Source organism: Lupinus angustifolius, chromosome LG13 (genome assembly GCF_001865875.1).
Source record: "Lupinus angustifolius cultivar Tanjil chromosome LG13, LupAngTanjil_v1.0, whole genome shotgun sequence".
NCBI classification, from domain to species: domain Eukaryota; kingdom Viridiplantae; phylum Streptophyta; class Magnoliopsida; order Fabales; family Fabaceae; genus Lupinus; species Lupinus angustifolius.
In genome coordinates, this window is record NC_032021.1 from 15,078,141 (window position 1) to 15,103,474 (window position 25,334).

The 25,334-nt window shown below is 32.7% G+C and overlaps 1 protein-coding gene across 2 annotated transcripts; it reads left to right on the plus strand.

The window, feature by feature from the left end:
- On the plus strand, positions 19,567–24,488 carry LOC109363170 (U1 small nuclear ribonucleoprotein A-like). 2 transcript variants are annotated; one of them, XM_019609328.1, is made up of 5 exons: positions 19,567–19,766; positions 19,849–20,021; positions 23,049–23,142; positions 23,567–23,655; positions 24,170–24,488. In XM_019609328.1, exons 1-5 carry the CDS (start codon positions 19,652–19,654, stop codon positions 24,452–24,454), a joined length of 756 nt encoding a protein of 251 aa, XP_019464873.1. In that variant the 5' UTR covers positions 19,567–19,651; the 3' UTR covers positions 24,455–24,488. The 2 variants fall into 2 exon arrangements, with proteins under 2 accessions (XP_019464873.1, XP_019464872.1); XM_019609327.1 differs by having other exon boundaries at positions 19,569–19,766; positions 24,161–24,488.

The window sequence follows — 25,334 nt, forward strand, 5'->3', positions numbered from 1 at the left end:
AGTCAAGTAGTGTCCATAGAATAATTTGTGTTGAATTTTCTGGCCTTCTTTGAAGTTAAGGTAAACAGTAATTATATTTTTTGTCCGTATAATAAAAGTTATCCTCTTATTATATAGGTAAAAAATTAATTTAGTTCGGATGCATGATTATTCATCTTTGCAAATGTCACTCTTATAAATTGAATATATATATTCTGGTCTGTCTAAAGCTCTAATTGAGCCTTACATCATTAAACAAACCCATTTTTCTATTCATATATGGAACTCATTGATTAAGTTGCAGCAAATAATCCAACAGATTACTTGTCCCACTTTTTCATGTCTTAGTATTCCAATCTAATTAAAAGTTGTTATCTATTTAAAAAAGTTACAAGAATATAAAGTAATTTTTATGATATATGAAGAGAATTGATTAGCTTCATATATGGGACAAAAATTTTAGAAAAAGAGAATCCTCTTTCCAAGATAAGCATTGAGCGTCCAATTTTAAACCTCACAAGTGCAATCATATAATACACGAGAGAAAGATTATATATGAATAAAGTAATTAAAATATTCATATATATATATACGCTTTAGTCCAAACTTGTGTTTCAGCTAAGCTTCTGACTATTAATTATGGTGTTAAGTTAGTTTGGAAGTTGAGTCATTCATAAGTTATTTTGGAAACTAGTTGCCTTGAAGTAATTCATATCATTACCAATAAGATATAAATTCGCAGTGATCCTATTATTTGTGTGCTTTATAACATTCGTGATTTGCTTAGAAGAAATTGGGACATTCCGCATCAAATCCACATAGAGGTAAATATGATGGTGGATTACGTGACTAAGCTTAGTTTGGATCTCCATGAGGACTTGAGAATTTGAGACTCCCCTCCCATAGGAGTGATGTCCATCTTACAAATGGATTTTTCCCCTTGCTTTAGTTTCTATTGTTTTTATTCTTGACATACCAAAAAAATATCCACTATTAATTTATTATCATGTTAAGCCATGTTAATGAGTATATTATGTATAGTTAAGAAAGACAATCAAAGAAAGCTTATCTTAAAAAATCCTAATCGTTTTTAATGTACTAAATAGATAATTTGTAAATTTATTTTTATTGGTCCTCAAGATAATTGTAAATACTTTCTATCAGTAATATAATATTTATGTACTAATAGTGTAAAGACTTATATACGGTTAATGTGTCATCTATCATTTATTTGTATTATTTTTATCTAAGAAGTAAAAATAATAATGATTGAAAATGAAAAATGGATGATATACTAGCAGTGTCTATATCTTTTTTTTTGATATTATGTTTCATATTTTAAAACCAGGTGGTCGCCGACCTTTTCTCACATAAGACTTGGCAAATATCAAAGAAATTTCCTAAACTAATAATATCTAATAGGAACCTTCTTTGTCTGTACGAATGTTGCTTCAATTAATTTCTGTGACCTATGTGACTGTGATGCCATAGTGGATCTTGATCTAAATTTTAGGGGACAATAATATCTAAATATAAATTATAACTAAAATTAATTGGGTAACAAAAATATAAAAAAAAAAGAGAGTTATTACCCATTCAAGCATAAGTAGCTAAGATAAATTTGTTTCAATATCACTCGAGATGAGGAGAAATAAAGAAAACGTGAACTTTAAAGAAAACCAATTGATAGATGACACAACAGCAAATTAAGGAATGGTAAGATGTGGACTAATGTTTTCTTTTACTTTGATTTATGAGTAACAGATTAATCACTTTCGAATTGTATGGTTATGCTTTCCATAAATATTACTCTCAGAAATTAAATTATTGTTCTATTGGTCTTTCTGAAGATCTAATGAATACTTATATTACTAGACTAACACATTGTTAATAGATGTGAACTGATACATGCATAAATTTATAATATTAAAACATAAAATATAATATATTTCTTTATAAACAAACTTATCAATTTGAAACAATGTTATTAATATTGCATTGATCATCAAACCGGTTAGGGGTACTAATATACTGCTATAGTGGTTCAACCAGTGGTTCACTAATTAAACCACATACGAGCGAAGTTAGATATATATATATATACAGTATATAAAGATTTATGTTGAGAAATCAATAAAAAACTAATAAATTTTTTATTTTCATTAAAAATTAATTTTAAATAAAAATTGGTTGATATAATCGGGACGGTTCAATTAAAAATCGGCCCGTATAATAGATTTTGACCGATTTAATTATATAGCCAGTATAATTACTATATCGTACCAATATTGAGACCAGTTTACTAGTTGAACCGACTCACACAAATAAATTTTTATGATATTGAATATAAGTATAAGGGTAGTTCATCCTTACAAAAAAAAACATGTAAAGAAACTATAGCATCATGCCACGAGGCAAAAATTTGAACTCAAATATTCTAACATTTATTTACACAATTATTCTTTACAAGTTTTCATATTTTAAAAATATTGAATAATTCTCATTTTATCTATCACTTGTCATGTTTCGCTCACTACTTAGCAAGATGGCAAGTCGGCAATCACAAGAACTTTTTGGCTTTTGCGCAATAGCCTATATATAAAATGCTCCAAAATAGAGAAAAAATAGTAAAAAGACAAAGGCTGACGTGAATGTGGATTTGATATTTTTGAATATTCTAACAACTAAAAACTTAATATTTTATTATTGAAAATATTATGACAATTTAAAATGATTATTAATTTTCTACAAATTTTGTAACACTTTAACTTACTACTCAACCCAAATTATTGGTTTCATGATCTTAAATGATAAAATCTTTTTAATTGTTAGATGCCTCTCATTACTATGCCTTAAAAGAATTTTATGACAATTTTATGGCTCTCTTTAAGGGCATTTTATGTCACTTTTATGGCTTTGTTTCCAAGCATCCAATGCTTGGAATCCAAGATACCAAGACTTTGCTTGCCTATAAAAGGACACATATAGAGAGCTTCAAAATCATCTTCACAACACACAACATCTCTTTCATTTACACATATATTGTGAGTGCATTCTTGGTGAGAATTCTTGTTCCATTTGAGAGAGTATTTGTGAGAAAAAATATTGTCATTTGTCCTCATCATTATAAGAGGATTTCTTGTACTCTTCTTTTTTACATAGTGGAATTTTGCTCTTGATCGCCCATGGTTTTTTAATTGGTCAAATATCATATTGAAGTGTTTGTGTAGGTTAAAACTACAAGATTGACCGAAAAGTTGAGTTTGCAAGCAAAATTCAATCAGACTCATCATAAGAACCAAGCTTAGTGAACCAAACAACAACTTATATATTTGTGCTTAACGTTACACTCACGCTCAGTAGCAGAAGAACTTGCACCTAATGCAACATCTTATATAGTTGTCATATAATCATTAAAGTTACTTTCATAAAAAGAAAAGTTATCAATAAAAAAATTATTATGTATTCTATAAAGTCCAAGAATATTGCAATCATGCATCATGGGAAGCATTTTTCTATAAATAAAGGTGTCATATGAACAAGTGAAACTAATCTTCTATTGATCAATGAGAAGAATAGGGATGTGATGAAATATCCAATGTCCATCCAAGTATTTGGGCAGAGAATGAAAGAGGGAAGTAGTCTTTTCTAATTATTGTATTAAACCTCCTATAATCTATACATATCATCCATTGGGTGATTGTCCTAGTGAGGATTAATTTATTAGTTTTATTTATAGCCATCTCCCCTCTCTTATGAACTATATGGGTAAGGCTCATCCACTCACAATTAGAAATTGGATTAATTCCTCTAACATTTATTAATTTCATAATTTCCTTTTTGACCACTTCCTTTATATTAGGATATAATAAATTTTCAAAATGAAGTTGTGGTTTGGGTCCATGTAGGTTCTATGCAATAAAAAGGAGGATGTATATCCTTAATATAATCTAAAATGTATTCTATGAATTTGATTCAGACTAAATCTTGTTAATTGGTGTTTTCACCTTAAATCTTATATTTTTAACTTGTAAAAAAATCATTGTTTGATCATCCTCTTATATTTGGTTATATTTGGTGAGCACCTCTTATGCTCATAATAATACATTTTTCTCTAATAAAAAAACCTTACTATCCCATCTAAGAACTCTCACCAATTTTTTAGATTGCACTAACTACAATGGATAAAAAGTGGGGTATAGAAATTCGTACTAGATGGTGGAGGTAGGGAAGTGTTTTTCATTCTACCTTGGGAAAGCACTTTTTCCTCCTCATAATCTTCTAATTTTGGTTTAGGTTTTAGCTTTTCATCTTTTATGTGGAGAAGGAAAAGCTGGATTAGCTTTCAAGAGATAGCAACCTCAACCACCTCTTCATCATCACATTCTAACTAGCTTTCTCCCAAGAAATATATCTCTAATGGGTCTTCAAATTGGATCTTAGCATATACATATTATCTTCCTAATATAATAAATCTATCAAACACTTCAGTGTAAATAAGGTTGTTTAGTACTTTTAGCATGATCAGATTCAACCTCTTCATTGCCCACAATCAATTCATTCTTTACATCAATTATTGCATCCAATAGTCAAAAAATGTCTATCTATATGATTAGAATTTGAGAATTTTCCTCCATCTTAAATACTACAAAATCACGTAGAATGAAAAATATTTCAACAAAAGAACATCTTTTAAGATGCCTATTAAGAATTTAACTGATCGATATGTCAACTAAAGGGATATAACCATATATTTTAGTTCACTCACCTCCATTTTTTACAAAGAGATAGGGAAATGAGATTAACGTTTGCCCTTAAAGTATGTCCATAGAATAATTTGTGTTGAATTTTCTTATTCGCCTTGTTTGAAGTTAAGTTGAATTATTTTTTGTTGTTGGTATAGTTAAGGTTATTTTTTACTGAGTCAAGAATTAATCCATTTCAGATATATAATTGTTTCTCTGTATAAATGTCACTTTTATGAATCAAACACTTATATTTCGGTCTCTATAGAAATCCAATTGAGCCTTTTATCAATAAACAAACCCATCTTTTGATGCATATATGGCACTGATTGATTAAGCAGCAGATAAGCATGGCGTGTCCGATTTTAAACCTCACAATGCAATCATATAATAGAGGAGAGAAAGATTATGTGTATATATATTGGTTTATCTTACTCACATCTTTATACAATATATTTATTTCAGTATTATATCATTCACCTATTTTTGCAAAACATATTCGTTATTATTCTACTGTATCATGTTAAGCCATATTAATCACTATCTTATGTATAGTTAAGAAATACAATCAAAGAAAGCTTATCTTAAAAATATCCTAATCGTTTTTAATGTTCTAAATAGATCATTTTGTAAATTTATTTTTATTAGTTCTCAAGACAAACGTTAATATTTTCTATTATGTTTCATATTTTAAAACCAGGTCGTTGTTGACCTTTTCTCACAGAAGACTTGGCAAATATCAAAAAAATTTCCTAAAGTAATAATATCTAATAGGAACCTTCTTTGTCGTTACGAATGTTGCTTCAATTAATTTCTTTGACCTATGTGAGTGTGATGCCAAACTATCTAGCTATAGTATATGCAAATTTGAATATTAAGTACCCCTTCAAGCATCAAGTAGCAAAGATAAATTTATTTCAATATTATTCATGAGAAAGGTAAGGAGAAATAAACAAAACTTAGACTTTAAAGGAAAACCAATTGATAGATGACACAGCAGCAAATTAAGGAATGGTAAGATGAGGAGTAATGTTCTTTTTACTTCACTTTATGGACAAGGAACTTCATCTCTTTCGGGTTGTATGGTTGTATTTTTCAACAAATATCATTCTCAGAAATCAAATTTTTGATCTGTTGGTCTAAGCCTTACACCATTAGACCAACGTCTTGTTAATAAATGTGAACTACATAAATTTATAATATTCAAACATAAAATATAATATTCTTTTTTATAAACAAACTTATCTATTTGAAATATAAGTATACGGGTACTTCATCCTTACAAAAAAAAACATGTAAAGAAACTCTATAACCATAGCATCATGCCATGATGCACAAATTTGAACTCAAATATTCTAACATTTATTTACAAAGTTATTCTTTACAAGTTTTCATATTTTAAAAATGAGTAGTGATTCCCTCCTCTGAGAATAAGTATTCCACATTCTAGTTTTTAATTCTAAAAAAATCTAATGATTTAGATCTACTCATTAACTCAAACTATTGAATTCTCCTTATAATTGATAGCTAGAAAGAGGTGTAAGCTTAAAAAATCATAATAAACTTACTCTTTAAATAAGTACTTTTTTTTTAAATATTGAATAATTCTTTGTCATGTTTCGCTCACTACTTAGCAAGACGGCAACCACGAGGAATATTTGGCTTTTGCGCAATAGCCTATATATAAAATGCTCAGAAAGAGAGAAAAATGAGTAAAAAGACAAAGGCTGACGTGAATGGGGATTTGATATTTTTGAATATTCTAACAACTAAAAACTTATTGTTTTATTATTGAAAATATTAGGACAATTTAAAGAAATATAAACTTGATATATATTAAGTTTTAAAATAATCATTAATTTTAAATCAATTTTGTAACACTTTAACTCATTACTCAATCTAAATTATTGGTTTTATGATCTTAAATGATAAAAACTTCTTAATTAGTCAAATATCATATTGAAGTGTTTGTGTAGGTTTAAACCATAAGAATGACTGAAAAAGTTAAGTTTCCAAGCAAAATTCAATCAGACTCAGTGCAAGAACCAAGCTCAACGAACCAGACAACATCTTATGTATTTGTGCTTAACGTCATAGCCACGCTCAGCAACAGAAGAACATGTGCATAGCGTCTTCACCACTCAACAAAATTAATTACGAATTGCAACAATTAGTCTATGCCTCGGATATGTCAAGTCTTAATAATGGTGGAAACTGAAAAGAGAGAGAAGATTAAAAATCCATGAGAGAGAAATTTGCTTATTCTTATTAAGCTTCTCATTCAGCAAAAATGCTATATATATATATATATGCCAAAACTGAAAGAAAAATAACAAACTTCCACCTTTGCAAATGCAATTACAAAAGGATAAATAGAAAGTCATAATAAACTTTACAAAACATTACATATACAAAACTTTACATATCAATACAAACGATGCTCTAACATCCCCCCTCAAGTTGGACTGTGCAAAGAACACAAGCCCAACTTGTCAATAATTTGATGAAAAGCCTTAGAAGCAAGAGGCTTAGTGAACACATCTGTCAATTGAGCAGAAGAAGAAATAGGCATGAGATGAACAAGTTTTTGTTGGATTTTTTCATGAACCACATGACAATAATCTTGATATGCTTGGTTTTCTCGTGAAAAAATGAATTGTGAGCTAACTAAACACCTGATTTGTTATCACAGTAAACGAGAGCTAGGCTAGGAAAAAGAATATGCAAATCTGTGAACAAATATTGCAGCCATTGAAGGTCACAAACTAAGCTCCCAATAGCTCAATACTTAGCTTCAAAGGATAATCGACTAATGATGTTTTGTTCCTTGGACTTCCATGAAATGAGAGAAAAACCAAGAAACACACAGAACTCTATGATCCTCTGAGAATCCAAGCAACAAGCCCAATCAGAGTCAACAAAACCATAAAATTTGTGGTCTGTGTTGGAAGGGAAAAATAGTCCTTATGCAGAGGAAGTTTTGATATAATGCAGAACCTTGAGGGTAGCCTTGTGGTGAATATCCATTGGTACAACCATGAACAAACTAAGTTGTTGCACTGCATAGGCTAGATCATGTATGGAAATAGTGAGGTAAAGGAGTCTCCCAACCAATCTTTTATAAGAAGAACCATCAGATAGAGGCATTCCTTGATTGAGTTGCAATTTTGTGTTAGATCAAAAGGCACCTTTGCAGGCTTGGAATCAAGAGAACCAAAGTCTTCTAATAAGGACAAGGCACACTTTCTTTGATTGAGATGAATCCCAATGCTAGATCCAGCAATCTCCAGGCCTAAGAAGAATTGAAGGGAACCTAAGTCCTTGATTCTAAAAGCCTTATCCAAGAACTGTTTGACTTTAACAATTTATTTCATGTCATTCCCTGCCAAAACCATAATATCCACATACACTAGGATGGCATTGAATGAAATGGAAGTAATCTTCGTAAAGAGTGCCTGGTATGCAAAGGAATGAGAATACCTCATATAAATCAAGGCTGGGGATATGGTAGTATGCCAATTTCTGCTAGCCTGCTTGAGTCCATATAAGGACTTATGCAACTTACAAACAAGGCGAAGATCATCAACTTTTAGGCCAGGGGCTGGAGTCATATAGACATTCTCATGGAGATCACCATGAAGGGAGGCATTATTTACATCTAGTTGTTCCAAATGCCAAGATTTACTTATTACCAAAGCCAAAACAACTCTTACTATTGTGATTTTTACAACTAGAGAAAATGTGTCTAAGTAGTCCACACCCCCTATTTGAGTATATCCTTTTGCAACTAGCCTTGTTTTGTACCTCTCAATACTTCCATTTGCATGATATGTAATCTTGTATACCCATTTATAACCAAAAGGGGTTTTTCTAGGAGGAAAAGGGACAAGACTCTATGTCTGGTTTTGAGCCAAAGCAAATAATTCCAAGTTCATAACTTTTGTCCAACAATTGAACTGAGAAGCTTGTTTGTAACTAGTAGGCTCTTGTTGATTAGTTATACTTAAACAAAATTTCTTGTAAGAATTAGAACATTTTGAGTAACTCAACACTGAGGATAAGATGTAACAAGGTTGTAGTGATAGTCTTTGAGATGAGAAAGAGGTTTTTAGGGCCTTGTGGAATGTCTGAGAGAGACCGTTGGAGGAGGTGTAGGAGACTCAGAAACAAGACTAGGAAAAGATGACTCTTGAGGGAATGATGTTGGTGGAGGATTAACAGTGACAGATGATTGTGAATTACTATGGACATCAAGTGGAAACTCATCAATGTAAGAGATAGAAGGTTGTGTGACTAACACTGTTTGTTGACCAGATGAATTAGAAGAAGGACTAAGAGTATGGAAAGGAAAATGATTTTCATAGAAAAAAACATCCCCTGAGACAAAAATGTTATGAGATTGTAAATCATATAGAACATAGCCTTTGATTCCCTCCTTATATCCTAGAAACACTGCCTTTCTTGCTCTTAGATGAAATTTGGTTTTGTTGGGCTCAACATTACTTGCATAACATAAACATCCAAAAATCTTAAGGTTGTCAAGGTTAGGAAGAGTATTGTAAATTTGTTGATAAGGACTATGATCTTGAAGTAAGGGTGTTGGCAGCTTATTTATGATATGCACTGCATGTTGTATGTCAAAATTCCACAGGTTTGGTGGTAAAGAAGATTGAAAGAACAAGGCTCTAACAACATTTAGGATATGTTGGTATTTTCTCTCAACTATCCTATTTTTTTGAGAGGTTAACACATAAGACCTTTGATGTAATATCCCATTGGAAGAAAATAAATCATGTATAAGGAATTCAGATCCATTGTCACTCCTTAAACATTTTAATATGGTTTTGAATTGGTTTTCTATGTAAGCAACAAAGTTCATAATATGTTGTCTAGTTTCAGCTTTAACTTTCATCAAAATTACCAAAGTAACGAGAAAATGCATCTACTAGTGTGAGAAAATATTTGTGCCTATACAAAGAGGGAATGGAATAGGGGGCCCAAATATTAGCATGTAAGATATCAAAGCAGTATGATGAGACAAAATTACTATTACAAAAGGGAAGTTTCTTGTGTCTAGAGTAATGACAAATGTCATAAGGTAGATCATTATTACAACTAGGAATACAAGTAAACTTTCTAGACAATGTATTTATGACTGAATAAGATATATGACCAAGACGAAAATGCCAAAGAAAAGCGTTCTTGGAACTGGCTGAAACTTGTGAGACAGAACTGACACTAGCTGGTTTAGTTTGAGGAAGATCTATCACAAACAATCTTTGGTGTATCCTAACTGAACCAATCATCTTGTCTGTATTGTTCTTCACAATAGTACAAAATTTATGATGAAATATTAGATGACAACATAAACAATGAATCAATTTACCAATTGAGATTAAATTCACATGAAAATTAGGAACAACTAGAACATTGTGCAAAACCAATGTATCAATAATAATCACTGTGCAAGAGATAGTAGTTGAGACTCTTTCACCATTTGGTAGAGTGATCAACATTGATGATATGAACCTTTTATTACTGACAAGCTGCAAATCATGTGTAATGTGATCAATTGGCCTTGTGTCTAATAACCAACTACTAGTCATCTTACCTGTTCCAACAGAAACAATGTTCACAGTTGGTTCTGCAATGCATTCTAAACCATTGATGACAACATAATTTGTAGAATGGTTAGCATCCATATTAGCCTTTTTAGCAAATTTAGTATTGCTCTGACTTGTTCCTTGGTAAAACCTCCCATACCTTATCCTGATTTATCTTCATAAGCAGAGTTGCTATCAGTCAAAGAATCAACAACATTGTTTTCCATTCTATTTATTCTGTGGTTTTGAAAACATGGTGGATATTCATGGTTGAGAAAACATGTATCCACTGTGTGATTAGTTCTCTCACAATAAGTGCAAAAATTATTGGATTGGCCTCTTCCAGCACCATAGTTAGTCATTCTCCATCTGCCTCTATTTGTTTGGAATCCTCTTCCCCTTTGTCCTCCATGACTACTACTGTTCTTAAAGAAATTGTTCTATGTTTGAAAGGTCATAGCCTTCAGATCACTTCCTAGATCCTGAGTAGCATTCAATTGCCTCTCTTGCTACATAAGCATGGAGAAAACCTTGCTAATTGTCGGCAAGGATTCAATAAGCATTATTTGGGATTGAACTTGTCCATATTGTTCATTCAATCCCTTTAAGAACCGAATCACATAATCATGTTCCATGTAGGCCTTGACCAACTCAATTATTCCACATGAACAAGGCAAGGAACATCTACAATGTCCTATTGGCCTAAAATTCTTAATATCTTCCCACATGATCTTCAGTTGAGTGAAACAATCAAAAATTGAGAGGTTACCTTGGTTGAGTTTGTAAAAATCCTTCTGCAATTCTGCTATCCTGAACATATCACCTTGAGAAAATCTATCATAGAGATCTTTCCAAGCCCATACTGCACTATTAATCCACAAAATCGATTTCACTATGGATTCCTCAACAAAATGTTAAATCCATGACAACACCGTTGTATTGCACCTTAGCCACTATGAATACAGAGAACATGAGAAAAGAGGCTGAGTGATACTATGATCAATGAATCTGAGCTTGTTCTTCGATTGCAAAGCAAGCTTCATAGCTCTCGACCACAAATGGAAATTCTTTCCATTCAATAGAGGTGAAATAAGAATAAGAGAAGGATTCTCACTCGAATGAAGAAAGAAAGGATTAGAAGGATTGATATTGAAATCATCAAAATCCTAATTCGTCATGGTGAATCAATTTAAGAGAATTGAATTTCACAGAGAAGAAAAACGAAATTGAAGGCTGAAGGAGTAAGAGAATAGAATAGATTTTCATGAGGAAGAAGAAGAAGAAGAAAGAAGACGAATTAGAGCTTGTTAAGCTCTGATACCATCTTAATAATGGTGAAAACTGAAAAGAGAAAATAATAAGAATCCATGAGAGATAAATTTGCTTATTCTCGGTACAAACGTCCACCTATGCAAAGGTAGTTGCAAAAGGTTAAATAGAAAGTCATAACAAACTTTACATATACAAAACAAACAACATCTAATATATTTGTGTTTAACGCTACAACCACACTCAGCAACAAAAGAAGTTGCGCCTAGCACAATCACCACTCGGTTAAACTAATTACAAATTGCAACAATTAGTTAATGCCTCATATATGCCAAGCGCCAAGCTGACACACAACGGAAAAGGGGGGGGGGAATGTATGTTGGTGTGCTGAAAGGTTTAGTTTGACTAGTCGAAGCGATGCGCTCAACACAAGGCGATGTGATGATGAGCATGGAAACCAAAATTCAAACACTATTTATGGGGTTTAACTTAGTTTATTAATTATACTTCGGGAAATACACCTCTAATATGATAAAATCTTAGTGTTTAGGTGAGTTTAGCTCTCTTAGAATTGTGGAAGTAATGTATAAATACTAGAGGAGCTAGTTCATGCTCATTCAATTAGTAATTCATCATCCATGAGTTACATTTCTTCTCATTTTTGCTTGCATTTATTTAGCATGAATAGTTTAGTTCTTTATTGTTAGGATTGAATATAATATGAGCTTGATGTATGCACATTGATTTGATGTTATATTAATTCATGAGGTTTTGATTCTTTTGAGTTGTGTATGTGCTTAGTGCTTACTTTGAGTTATTCATCTTATTGTATGAATTGTATGTGAATGAAATTCTTGGAAAAATATTTGTTATAATTCTGACTTTATTCAACTCATCAATTGGTATGGTTGATATACATGAATTTATATCAGATTGTCGCTTTATACACGTTGTTATATTAGTTGATAGACACATAGTTAATTTAATAACTTTATAACTCTCAAACTTGTTAACGTAGACTACTAGACATAGATGTATATTTAACGGTTTATATATCTTCATCTTAATAATTTAGTTGCTAGACATAGAGCTATATTGATAAGTTATTAACATGACCAAGACATTTGTAGTTAATATGATTGATATGTTGCATTTTTACTCAACTTCATATACAAAGGCTATAGACACTTGAATAGAATTTTTGTGAGTCATATTTCTTTGTCTTGTGTGTAAATTTAATAGGCGTGAAGCTTTATTGCATATGTTCACCTTTGCAAATGCAATTACAAAAGGATAAATAGAAAGTCATAATAAACTTTACAAAACATTACATATACAAAACTTTACATATCAATACAAACGATGCTCTAACATCCCCCCTCAAGTTGGACTGTGCAAAGAACACAAGCCCAACTTGTCAATAATTTGATGAAAAGCCTTAGAAGCAAGAGGCTTAGTGAACACATCTGTCAATTGAGCAGAAGAAGAAATAGGCATGAGATGAACAAGTTTTTGTTGGATTTTTTCATGAACCACATGACAATAATCTTGATATGCTTGGTTTTCTCGTGAAAAAATGAATTGTGAGCTAACTAAACACCTGATTTGTTATCACAGTAAACGAGAGCTAGGCTAGGAAAAAGAATATGCAAATCTGTGAACAAATATTGCAGCCATTGAAGGTCACAAACTAAGCTCCCAATAGCTCAATACTTAGCTTCAAAGGATAATCGACTAATGATGTTTTGTTCCTTGGACTTCCATGAAATGAGAGAAAAACCAAGAAACACACAGAACTCTATGATCCTCTGAGAATCCAAGCAACAAGCCCAATCAGAGTCAACAAAACCATAAAATTTGTGGTCTGTGTTGGAAGGGAAAAATAGTCCTTATGCAGAGGAAGTTTTGATATAATGCAGAACCTTGAGGGTAGCCTTGTGGTGAATATCCATTGGTACAACCATGAACAAACTAAGTTGTTGCACTGCATAGGCTAGATCATGTATGGAAATAGTGAGGTAAAGGAGTCTCCCAACCAATCTTTTATAAGAAGAACCATCAGATAGAGGCATTCCTTGATTGAGTTGCAATTTTGTGTTAGATCAAAAGGCACCTTTGCAGGCTTGGAATCAAGAGAACCAAAGTCTTCTAATAAGGACAAGGCACACTTTCTTTGATTGAGATGAATCCCAATGCTAGATCCAGCAATCTCCAGGCCTAAGAAGAATTGAAGGGAACCTAAGTCCTTGATTCTAAAAGCCTTATCCAAGAACTGTTTGACTTTAACAATTTATTTCATGTCATTCCCTGCCAAAACCATAATATCCACATACACTAGGATGGCATTGAATGAAATGGAAGTAATCTTCGTAAAGAGTGCCTGGTATGCAAAGGAATGAGAATACCTCATATAAATCAAGGCTGGGGATATGGTAGTATGCCAATTTCTGCTAGCCTGCTTGAGTCCATATAAGGACTTATGCAACTTACAAACAAGGCGAAGATCATCAACTTTTAGGCCAGGGGCTGGAGTCATATAGACATTCTCATGGAGATCACCATGAAGGGAGGCATTATTTACATCTAGTTGTTCCAAATGCCAAGATTTACTTATTACCAAAGCCAAAACAACTCTTACTATTGTGATTTTTACAACTAGAGAAAATGTGTCTAAGTAGTCCACACCCCCTATTTGAGTATATCCTTTTGCAACTAGCCTTGTTTTGTACCTCTCAATACTTCCATTTGCATGATATGTAATCTTGTATACCCATTTATAACCAAAAGGGGTTTTTCTAGGAGGAAAAGGGACAAGACTCTATGTCTGGTTTTGAGCCAAAGCAAATAATTCCAAGTTCATAACTTTTGTCCAACAATTGAACTGAGAAGCTTGTTTGTAACTAGTAGGCTCTTGTTGATTAGTTATACTTAAACAAAATTTCTTGTAAGAATTAGAACATTTTGAGTAACTCAACACTGAGGATAAGATGTAACAAGGTTGTAGTGATAGTCTTTGAGATGAGAAAGAGGTTTTTAGGGCCTTGTGGAATGTCTGAGAGAGACCGTTGGAGGAGGTGTAGGAGACTCAGAAACAAGACTAGGAAAAGATGACTCTTGAGGGAATGATGTTGGTGGAGGATTAACAGTGACAGATGATTGTGAATTACTATGGACATCAAGTGGAAACTCATCAATGTAAGAGATAGAAGGTTGTGTGACTAACACTGTTTGTTGACCAGATGAATTAGAAGAAGGACTAAGAGTATGGAAAGGAAAATGATTTTCATAGAAAAAAACATCCCCTGAGACAAAAATGTTATGAGATTGTAAATCATATAGAACATAGCCTTTGATTCCCTCCTTATATCCTAGAAACACTGCCTTTCTTGCTCTTAGATGAAATTTGGTTTTGTTGGGCTCAACATTACTTGCATAACATAAACATCCAAAAATCTTAAGGTTGTCAAGGTTAGGAAGAGTATTGTAAATTTGTTGATAAGGACTATGATCTTGAAGTAAGGGTGTTGGCAGCTTATTTATGATATGCACTGCATGTTGTATGTCAAAATTCCACAGGTTTGGTGGTAAAGAAGATTGAAAGAACAAGGCTCTAACAACATTTAGGATATGTTGGTATTTTCTCTCAACTATCCTATTTTTTTGAGAGGTTAACACATAAGACCTTTGATGTAATATCCCATTGGAAGAAAATAAATCATGTATAAGGAATTCAGATCCATTGTCACTCCTTAAACATTTTAATATGGTTTTGAATTGGTTTTCTATGTAAGCAACAAAGTTCATAATATGTTGTCTAGTTTCAGCTTTAACTTTCATCAAAATTACCAAAGTAACGAGAAAATGCATCTACTAGTGTGAGAAAATATTTGTGCCTATACAAAGAGGGAATGGAATAGGGGGCCCAAATATTAGCATGTAAGATATCAAAGCAGTATGATGAGACAAAATTACTATTACAAAAGGGAAGTTTCTTGTGTCTAGAGTAATGACAAATGTCATAAGGTAGATCATTATTACAACTAGGAATACAAGTAAACTTTCTAGACAATGTATTTATGACTGAATAAGATATATGACCAAGACGAAAATGCCAAAGAAAAGCGTTCTTGGAACTGGCTGAAACTTGTGAGACAGAACTGACACTAGCTGGTTTAGTTTGAGGAAGATCTATCACAAACAATCTTTGGTGTATCCTAACTGAACCAATCATCTTGTCTGTATTGTTCTTCACAATAGTACAAAATTTATGATGAAATATTAGATGACAACATAAACAATGAATCAATTTACCAATTGAGATTAAATTCACATGAAAATTAGGAACAACTAGAACATTGTGCAAAACCAATGTATCAATAATAATCACTGTGCAAGAGATAGTAGTTGAGACTCTTTCACCATTTGGTAGAGTGATCAACATTGATGATATGAACCTTTTATTACTGACAAGCTGCAAATCATGTGTAATGTGATCAATTGGCCTTGTGTCTAATAACCAACTACTAGTCATCTTACCTGTTCCAACAGAAACAATGTTCACAGTTGGTTCTGCAATGCATTCTAAACCATTGATGACAACATAATTTGTAGAATGGTTAGCATCCATATTAGCCTTTTTAGCAAATTTAGTATTGCTCTGACTTGTTCCTTGGTAAAACCTCCCATACCTTATCCTGATTTATCTTCATAAGCAGAGTTGCTATCAGTCAAAGAATCAACAACATTGTTTTCCATTCTATTTATTCTGTGGTTTTGAAAACATGGTGGATATTCATGGTTGAGAAAACATGTATCCACTGTGTGATTAGTTCTCTCACAATAAGTGCAAAAATTATTGGATTGGCCTCTTCCAGCACCATAGTTAGTCATTCTCCATCTGCCTCTATTTGTTTGGAATCCTCTTCCCCTTTGTCCTCCATGACTACTACTGTTCTTAAAGAAATTGTTCTATGTTTGAAAGGTCATAGCCTTCAGATCACTTCCTAGATCCTGAGTAGCATTCAATTGCCTCTCTTGCTACATAAGCATGGAGAAAACCTTGCTAATTGTCGGCAAGGATTCAATAAGCATTATTTGGGATTGAACTTGTCCATATTGTTCATTCAATCCCTTTAAGAACCGAATCACATAATCATGTTCCATGTAGGCCTTGACCAACTCAATTATTCCACATGAACAAGGCAAGGAACATCTACAATGTCCTATTGGCCTAAAATTCTTAATATCTTCCCACATGATCTTCAGTTGAGTGAAACAATCAAAAATTGAGAGGTTACCTTGGTTGAGTTTGTAAAAATCCTTCTGCAATTCTGCTATCCTGAACATATCACCTTGAGAAAATCTATCATAGAGATCTTTCCAAGCCCATACTGCACTATTAATCCACAAAATCGATTTCACTATGGATTCCTCAACAAAATGTTAAATCCATGACAACACCGTTGTATTGCACCTTAGCCACTATGAATACAGAGAACATGAGAAAAGAGGCTGAGTGATACTATGATCAATGAATCTGAGCTTGTTCTTCGATTGCAAAGCAAGCTTCATAGCTCTCGACCACAAATGGAAATTCTTTCCATTCAATAGAGGTGAAATAAGAATAAGAGAAGGATTCTCACTCGAATGAAGAAAGAAAGGATTAGAAGGATTGATATTGAAATCATCAAAATCCTAATTCGTCATGGTGAATCAATTTAAGAGAATTGAATTTCACAGAGAAGAAAAACGAAATTGAAGGCTGAAGGAGTAAGAGAATAGAATAGATTTTCATGAGGAAGAAGAAGAAGAAGAAAGAAGACGAATTAGAGCTTGTTAAGCTCTGATACCATCTTAATAATGGTGAAAACTGAAAAGAGAAAATAATAAGAATCCATGAGAGATAAATTTGCTTATTCTCGGTACAAACGTCCACCTATGCAAAGGTAGTTGCAAAAGGTTAAATAGAAAGTCATAACAAACTTTACATATACAAAACAAACAACATCTAATATATTTGTGTTTAACGCTACAACCACACTCAGCAACAAAAGAAGTTGCGCCTAGCACAATCACCACTCGGTTAAACTAATTACAAATTGCAACAATTAGTTAATGCCTCATATATGCCAAGCGCCAAGCTGACACACAACGGAAAAGGGGGGGGGGAATGTATGTTGGTGTGCTGAAAGGTTTAGTTTGACTAGTCGAAGCGATGCGCTCAACACAAGGCGATGTGATGATGAGCATGGAAACCAAAATTCAAACACTATTTATGGGGTTTAACTTAGTTTATTAATTATACTTCGGGAAATACACCTCTAATATGATAAAATCTTAGTGTTTAGGTGAGTTTAGCTCTCTTAGAATTGTGGAAGTAATGTATAAATACTAGAGGAGCTAGTTCATGCTCATTCAATTAGTAATTCATCATCCATGAGTTACATTTCTTCTCATTTTTGCTTGCATTTATTTAGCATGAATAGTTTAGTTCTTTATTGTTAGGATTGAATATAATATGAGCTTGATGTATGCACATTGATTTGATGTTATATTAATTCATGAGGTTTTGATTCTTTTGAGTTGTGTATGTGCTTAGTGCTTACTTTGAGTTATTCATCTTATTGTATGAATTGTATGTGAATGAAATTCTTGGAAAAATATTTGTTATAATTCTGACTTTATTCAACTCATCAATTGGTATGGTTGATATACATGAATTTATATCAGATTGTCGCTTTATACACGTTGTTATATTAGTTGATAGACACATAGTTAATTTAATAACTTTATAACTCTCAAACTTGTTAACGTAGACTACTAGACATAGATGTATATTTAACGGTTTATATATCTTCATCTTAATAATTTAGTTGCTAGACATAGAGCTATATTGATAAGTTATTAACATGACCAAGACATTTGTAGTTAATATGATTGATATGTTGCATTTTTACTCAACTTCATATACAAAGGCTATAGACACTTGAATAGAATTTTTGTGAGTCATATTTCTTTGTCTTGTGTGTAAATTTAATAGGCGTGAAGCTTTATTGCATATGTTACTAAATTAACTAAGATATTACCTTTAAGTATTTTTTAGGTCATTTGCATGGAATAGTCATTGTTAAATGAATTAGTGTTGTTGGATTGTGTGTATATTTATAGTGAGTAGAAAATTTGATCCCAACATCTTTTATCAAAGTATTATAACCCACTTGTCAATTTTAGTGTAATTATCCATCCAAAATCTTTTTGAAAGTAGCTTAGAATAACAATTGTTAGTTGAAAGACACAAGATCCTTGTTTTGTATAAATCAATATTTGTGGAAGATATTCTTAGCCCTACTAATAAGAATAGATGAAGGTAGTGTTATACCATGCGAATTTGTAGATTTTTAGGTAGTTTATAGTTTTTTGATTAAGTCAATATACTACTAAAGTCGTTCATCAAACAAAAATTGAAAAGAGTGTGTAGCTTTTAAAAAATTATATTATAACGTTAAATTTACTTTTCAGAAAGTTAGTTGAAGTAATATTTAGAAAGTGAAAATAATTCTCAATAATTTGTTTTCCAATTTTATCCTTCGAATTTAAAAAATAATATTAGGTACTACAAACGAAAAATCTTAATATTTTTATTTTTTTCACCTTATAAATAAAATATTAAAATAATGGATTGAATTTTTTATTTGAATTTATTTATTTATTTAATAACTCTAATTAATAATTATTTAATAAATAAATATATTTGTACTTTTTAATTATTTCAAAATTTAACTAATTATAAAATTAGTTTTGCCAATCAACTCTAATTTAATAAACTAATATTACAAGTTACAAGTAAATGAAAAATAATTAAAGTATAAGAAACCATGATGAATCGATGTCCTATAAATGAATACCAGGCCCATAAGCAGAAGAAAGCCCAAATCAGAAAGAAGAAAAGTCCACTGTTTTTGAATCACCATCATCTCCGGTAGTGGCTTAGGGTTTTACCTCCGTCGTAGAAAACCATCAATCGCAGTTCACACAAAACATCCCTGACATCAAACAATGTCTGAAGTTGTCAATGCTGGTGGCGGCGGTGGTGGCGGTGGTGGCGGTGGTGAAATCCCTCAGAACATGACCATCTACATCAACAACCTTAATGAAAAGATTAAGATTGAAGGTAACGCTCTAACTCTTTTTTTTATGCGAATTTCTTTATTTTATTATATATAAAGTATATGATTTTGTTGTGTTTGATGTAGAGTTGAAGAAATCTTTGCGCGCTGTTTTTTCTCAGTTTGGGAAGATATTAGAAGTGTTAGCTTTCAAGACTCTGAAGCATAAAGGTCAAGCTTGGGTTGTGTTTGAGGATACATCTTCTGCTTCCAATGCCCTTAGGCAAATGCAAGGCTTCCCTTTCTATGATAAGCCCATGGTAGCCTCTTTCACCCATTTACATTCTTTTATCATTTTTGCGGCTCGGTTCGTGAGGCCGGAGTATGGGGAGGGTAGATGTAGACAGACTTACTTGAAAGCATAGAGACTGTTTTTAGTAAGCAACAACCTTATTCGCTTTCAATTTCTTGTTGGGCGGTAAAATGTTAACACGATAATAGACTTTGTGTTGAAGAGATGAGAATGTTGTGTTGGATGACTAGATACACTAGACAATGTAAGATTAGAATTGAATGCATTAGGTAGAAAGTTGGAATAGCTCCTATTGTAGATAAGATTGTAGAATCACACCTTAGGTGATTTGGATATGTGCGGAGGAGACCGGTAGAAGTCCTCGTAAGGAGCATATATCAAATAGAGGTTAGACCAATTCCTAGAGGAATAGAAAGACTAAGAAAAACTAGAGACGGAATAATTAAGAAAGATATCAATGCTTTGTGGATGAATGATAGAACATTATGACATTGTCGTTTGATCCATGTAACTGACCCAACCTAGTGGGATTAAGGCTTGGTTGTTTTTGTTGTAAACTTTACTAAATCATTTCATGCCCGGCCTAGGACATTGAATTTTGATTTTGCCATTAGTTAAGGGATGATGTTGCTAACATTAGTGCCACGTCTCATACTAATCATGACATGGCCATTTTTGGTGTTGATTCACCACCACTTAGCCGGCGGGCATGACCTAAAACCAAACTTTTTGAACATCTAAGACAGAATGGGTCCTAAAAGTCCCAGGGACTAGAACTTAAATCCAGGTAATTCCAGCAACAACAAAAATAACTAGATATGATTCAATGGATAATTTTAACTTGCAACTATATGATTCATGGTGTTGTATAACATTGAATGCTGCACAGTAAAAAACGAACAAGTGAATAAGCTCAACATACTAGATATGTGCATGTTGCATTAGATGATTGGATGTACATCATGCACTAGGGTTGTTATGATTAAGAATGAATACATTGGAGAGATAATTGAGGAAGCACTTATGTAGAAAAGATGTTAAAATCTCAACTTTGGTAGTTTGGGCATGTGAAGAAGGTCTGTTGTCGACCCTGCCTTATGGGGATAGGCTTGGTTGTTGTTGAAGGTTTTAAGTATAGTCTTAATTACAAGTAGCTTTGGAAATTGGAATTATTTGGTTTGGTTTTGGTTCTATTCTAAGAACAAATTCTCACATGGTGTCTATAACAATGTTGTTGTAAACTTGCTTCGCTGTTCTGGTCGACAGAAGTTTGTATGACACATAGTTATTTTGAAATTTAGCATAACTTAAATGTCGTAAGGTTAGAAGAAAAATAAGAAAAGAAACGCTGCAGAGTGATACTGATCTAGTAGCAACTCTTTTATTCTTAGCAGGTATTAAATTGTTCATGGGTGCGCTAAACGAAATAGTAGAGTAAATTGGCTTTATCAGCTGGGTTCTAAGTGCCCCAACTCCCTCACTGAACAAAATAGGAAGATATTTACTTGACAGGAACTTATGGAAAAGGTTTAATCTAGAGTCTAGAACTTATGGAAAACTAATGCTTGTACATTATGATGATGTTTATTCTCAAGGGGAAGGATCCATTGACCAAAAATGTGGATTTGTGGTTATCTTGATAGACACATCAGTGCTTTATCATCTTGAACTAAATTTAATACACTATGGTCCACAGGGCCTCAAGGATATATCTTATCTTCTGTCGGTCCCAAAGGAAATTTTGTCACTATAGTTCTATAGAACAAGATTTAACACAATTTATGGATCAAATTAGATTTTATATTAGTATAGCACAGAGAAAGTATTTCTAAATTTCTGTGATGTATGGTCTGACTTCATTATATGGCATTAGGAAATTGGCAAACTGATAATTTTTATTTGAGTGCTCTTAGACTAAGCGAATGGCTTTTTAGCATTGTCTGCTAAAACAATTGTTGCTCAGTTTTCCTATTTGTGCTTTATTTAATATGTGCATCTTAGTTCACTTTCTAACCTGTGATATGATTTAGTGATCTTATGGAGCATGGGCTAGAACCTGTATTATGTATCCTCCTCATTGTACTAGGTTGCTGGAAATTACTTCTATCTTTGAACTGTATATGTACACACTTCTCCTGCTGAACATTCTTTTGGGGTACATTCTCCTGGTGGACATTTATGAGTCCCTTGCAGAATTGCATTCGTAAAATTTCTTTTTGTATGATCAGATACGTGTAACTTATCTCATGCTAAAATAGAATTCTTGGCTGTAGAGCTTAGTTATATTAAAATGTTAAAATAATTTATCTTGCAAAATGATATTTATTATATTTACACATCTCATTTGTATTTTATTTAATAAGAACACTATTATTTTGTTTTTGGAAAAGGGAACAGATTGATAATCACAACCAGTGTTATTAATACCGTACCAGTCATGAAACTGGTCAGAGTATTGGTATAGTGGTTCAACTGGTGGTTCATTGATTAAACCACATATCGGTGAAGTTAGATATACATATATTTTATACTAACATTAATGTCGAAAAATAATAAAGAAGACATTAACAACTTTTATTTATAATATTTGTTAAAACAAAAAATGTATCACTTGGTGGTAGACTATGTTTTAGAAGTATAAAAAGTGTAGTAGTTGTGTGTTTGATCCTTCACACTAACATTTTGGTAAAAATAAGTTATTTTCGTTTCAAAAATAAATTTAAATAAAATTGACTGGTATGATCGGTACGGTTCAATTGAAAATCGATCGGTATGACCGGTTTTGGCCAGTTTTGACTGATATGATTGCATGACCATTATAATTATTGTATTGTGCCGGTATTGGGACCGGTTCACCGGTTTACCAGTTGAACCGACCGGCACGAACCGGGTTTCATGACACTGCTGACGACATGCATATTCTTTTTCTTTGTCTCCTTTCTGTTGCTGATTCAGATATGTTATAGTTTACTCCCATTTTATGTCAGTTCAGTAGAACTTACAAGGATTGAATTTGGCGTTGCAATTTATGCAGAGAATACAGTATGCAAAGACTAAGTCAGACGTAATAGCAAAGGCTGATGGTTCTTTTGTTCCGAGGGAAAGACGTAAGAGGCATGATGACAAAGGTACAACATTCTCTCTCCTCTCTATTCTCGTTTAAGGATGTTATATGGTAAAGCTTAGACATATGTGAACAAAAAAGAAAGTGGGAGCTTTTAGGTTCAAGTTGATTTGATGCTTTTGTAAATGATAATTTTGAAGAACGAAAAGTTTTAGTAAACATGTTATCTAATGTCAGCCTGGCTTTAGGCAACTACGAAAATTGTAATTAATGATTTCATAAAGTCCCAATATTTTATATATATACATCAGCAATTGACAAGCTAATTTTGTAGTTTTGATCATCTAGAATGAACTTTTCTGGAAAGCATGTGTAATATGGACCACATAATATGGATATCTTGTTAAATGCATTACACATTCGCTAATTAATTGCTTCTATTTGGGAAGGAACTTATAAGGAAGTGAACTCAATACATTTTGTTGCAGGCAAAAAACGGAAGGACCAGCATGATGCTAATTTAGCTGGACTGGGCATAAATCCAGCTTATGCTGGTGCATATGGTGCAACACCTGCTGTAAGTTCCTTCTGCTGTTCAGTTTATTTTTGCTCAATGATCACGCTATTCCTATTAATTTTCCGGTAGTCGGTCCCATTTGAATATACCAACTCTACAATTATTTTCGCATTGTAGTAATTAGTGTTGAGAAATGAGCTTTTGGAATTTTGCTACAACATCTATTTTAGATTAGATAGGTGCAAGTGGAGCCCATCTCATGAAAAAATTTCTAATTAGAAAGCTCTCTTTTCAGTCGATTGCTTTTCTTTTGAAAAATATTGAAATTTTCTGATAAAAGCCTTCAGAACAAAAATTAGTGTTCTTTTAGCATACAGTAAGAAAAGGAGAGATTATTTTCAACACTAGAAATTAAAATGAGATGATGTGCTGTCTGTTCTCTGTTGCAAAGCAACCGATTCAAATATACAGAAGCGCGAACAATTTTATGTTTCAATATTCTTTCTGGTCACCATGTTTACTTGGTTACTCCTACATTTGTTACATACTGTTTCTAATAATGCAGCTATCCCAGATACCTTATCCAGGCGGTGCAAAATCATTGGTACCTGAGGCTCCGGCGCCACCAAATAACATCCTCTTTATCCAGAATCTTCCCAACGAGACGACGCCGATGATGTTGCAAATGCTCTTTCTTCAATATCCCGGTTTCAAGGAAGTTAGAATGGTGGAAACAAAGCCAGGAATTGCCTTTGTGGAGTATGGGGATGAGATGCAATCCACAGTAGCAATGCAGGCTCTACAAAGTTTCAAGATAACCCCACAGAACCCTATGTTGATAACTTATGCCAAGAAATAGACAGTGGTTTCTTTAACTTGTGTGTTAAGAAGGTCAAGAATTATACATATCTTGAACAAAGAGTTGTATGATCCTATGATTGTAGTTAGAGTAAGTAACTTTTGGGTTCTTGAAAAAATATGTATTTGATAAATTTTAACAGGTTCAAGTTTATGCACAAGAAGTTACTTTACTTTTTTTTTAAATTGTCCTTTGTCATGTATTTGTATTATCTGAAAAAGATTTTGATTTTGTATGTCTTTATTGCCCAAGTTTTGCAATTATTGTGGTTATCCTCTTGTGATGAAATGAATTTTCTCCCATTTATGAGAGTTACTCATTCTCTCAAACTTTCATGGAACTTAAATGGTAGGACAATTCTCATGGAAATGGACTCTTCTAGAATGCTAAGTTTCATCTTTCATCAAGGGTTGAATGGACCCTCAACCCTCAACTTCTATCATTTACCTTTTTATGCTGCCATCTAAGCTTTGTCATGTTATATTTGTGTTTCCTTAAGCAAACAAGGTAGCCCATTGTAGCCAAAAGGTAGTTTAGTTCGCGAGACTTTTATTTAGTCGGATTGTGGATATTCACAACCTTATCTTCACAATTAGAAAAAATGTTTCTATGATTTGAACTCGTGATCTCTTGACCACTAAACAATCGAGAAGGTAGTTTCTTTTATCACCAAAAAGAAAGGGTGACTAAAAATGAAAAAGAGAAAGCCATTAAAAGACATCACATAGCAGGAATAGATTGCTCATTGATCCAACAATATCCGTGAACTAGTGTAGTTCAAGTAGTTGTGTGCGTGGTTCTTGGCCTCCCTCTAGGTATATAGAAATTAACTTATTTGGAAAGTTTGAGAAATAGTCATCTTCAAGTTTTTCTTATTTGT

What these genes read in the sequence shown, in the direction of transcription:
- LOC109363170 (XM_019609327.1), top strand. Translation starts at nt 19,652, where the DNA reads ATGTCTGAAGTTGTCAATGCTGGTGGCGGCGGTGGTGGCGGTGGTGGC. An exon ending in TGAAAAGATTAAGATTGAAG is followed by an intron (nt 19,767 to 19,848) that starts GTAACGCTCTAA and finishes TGTTTGATGTAG; the next exon opens with AGTTGAAGAAATCTTTGCGC. An exon ending in CATATGGTGCAACACCTGCT is followed by an intron (nt 23,656 to 24,160) that starts GTAAGTTCCTTC and finishes CTAATAATGCAG; the next exon opens with CTATCCCAGATACCTTATCC.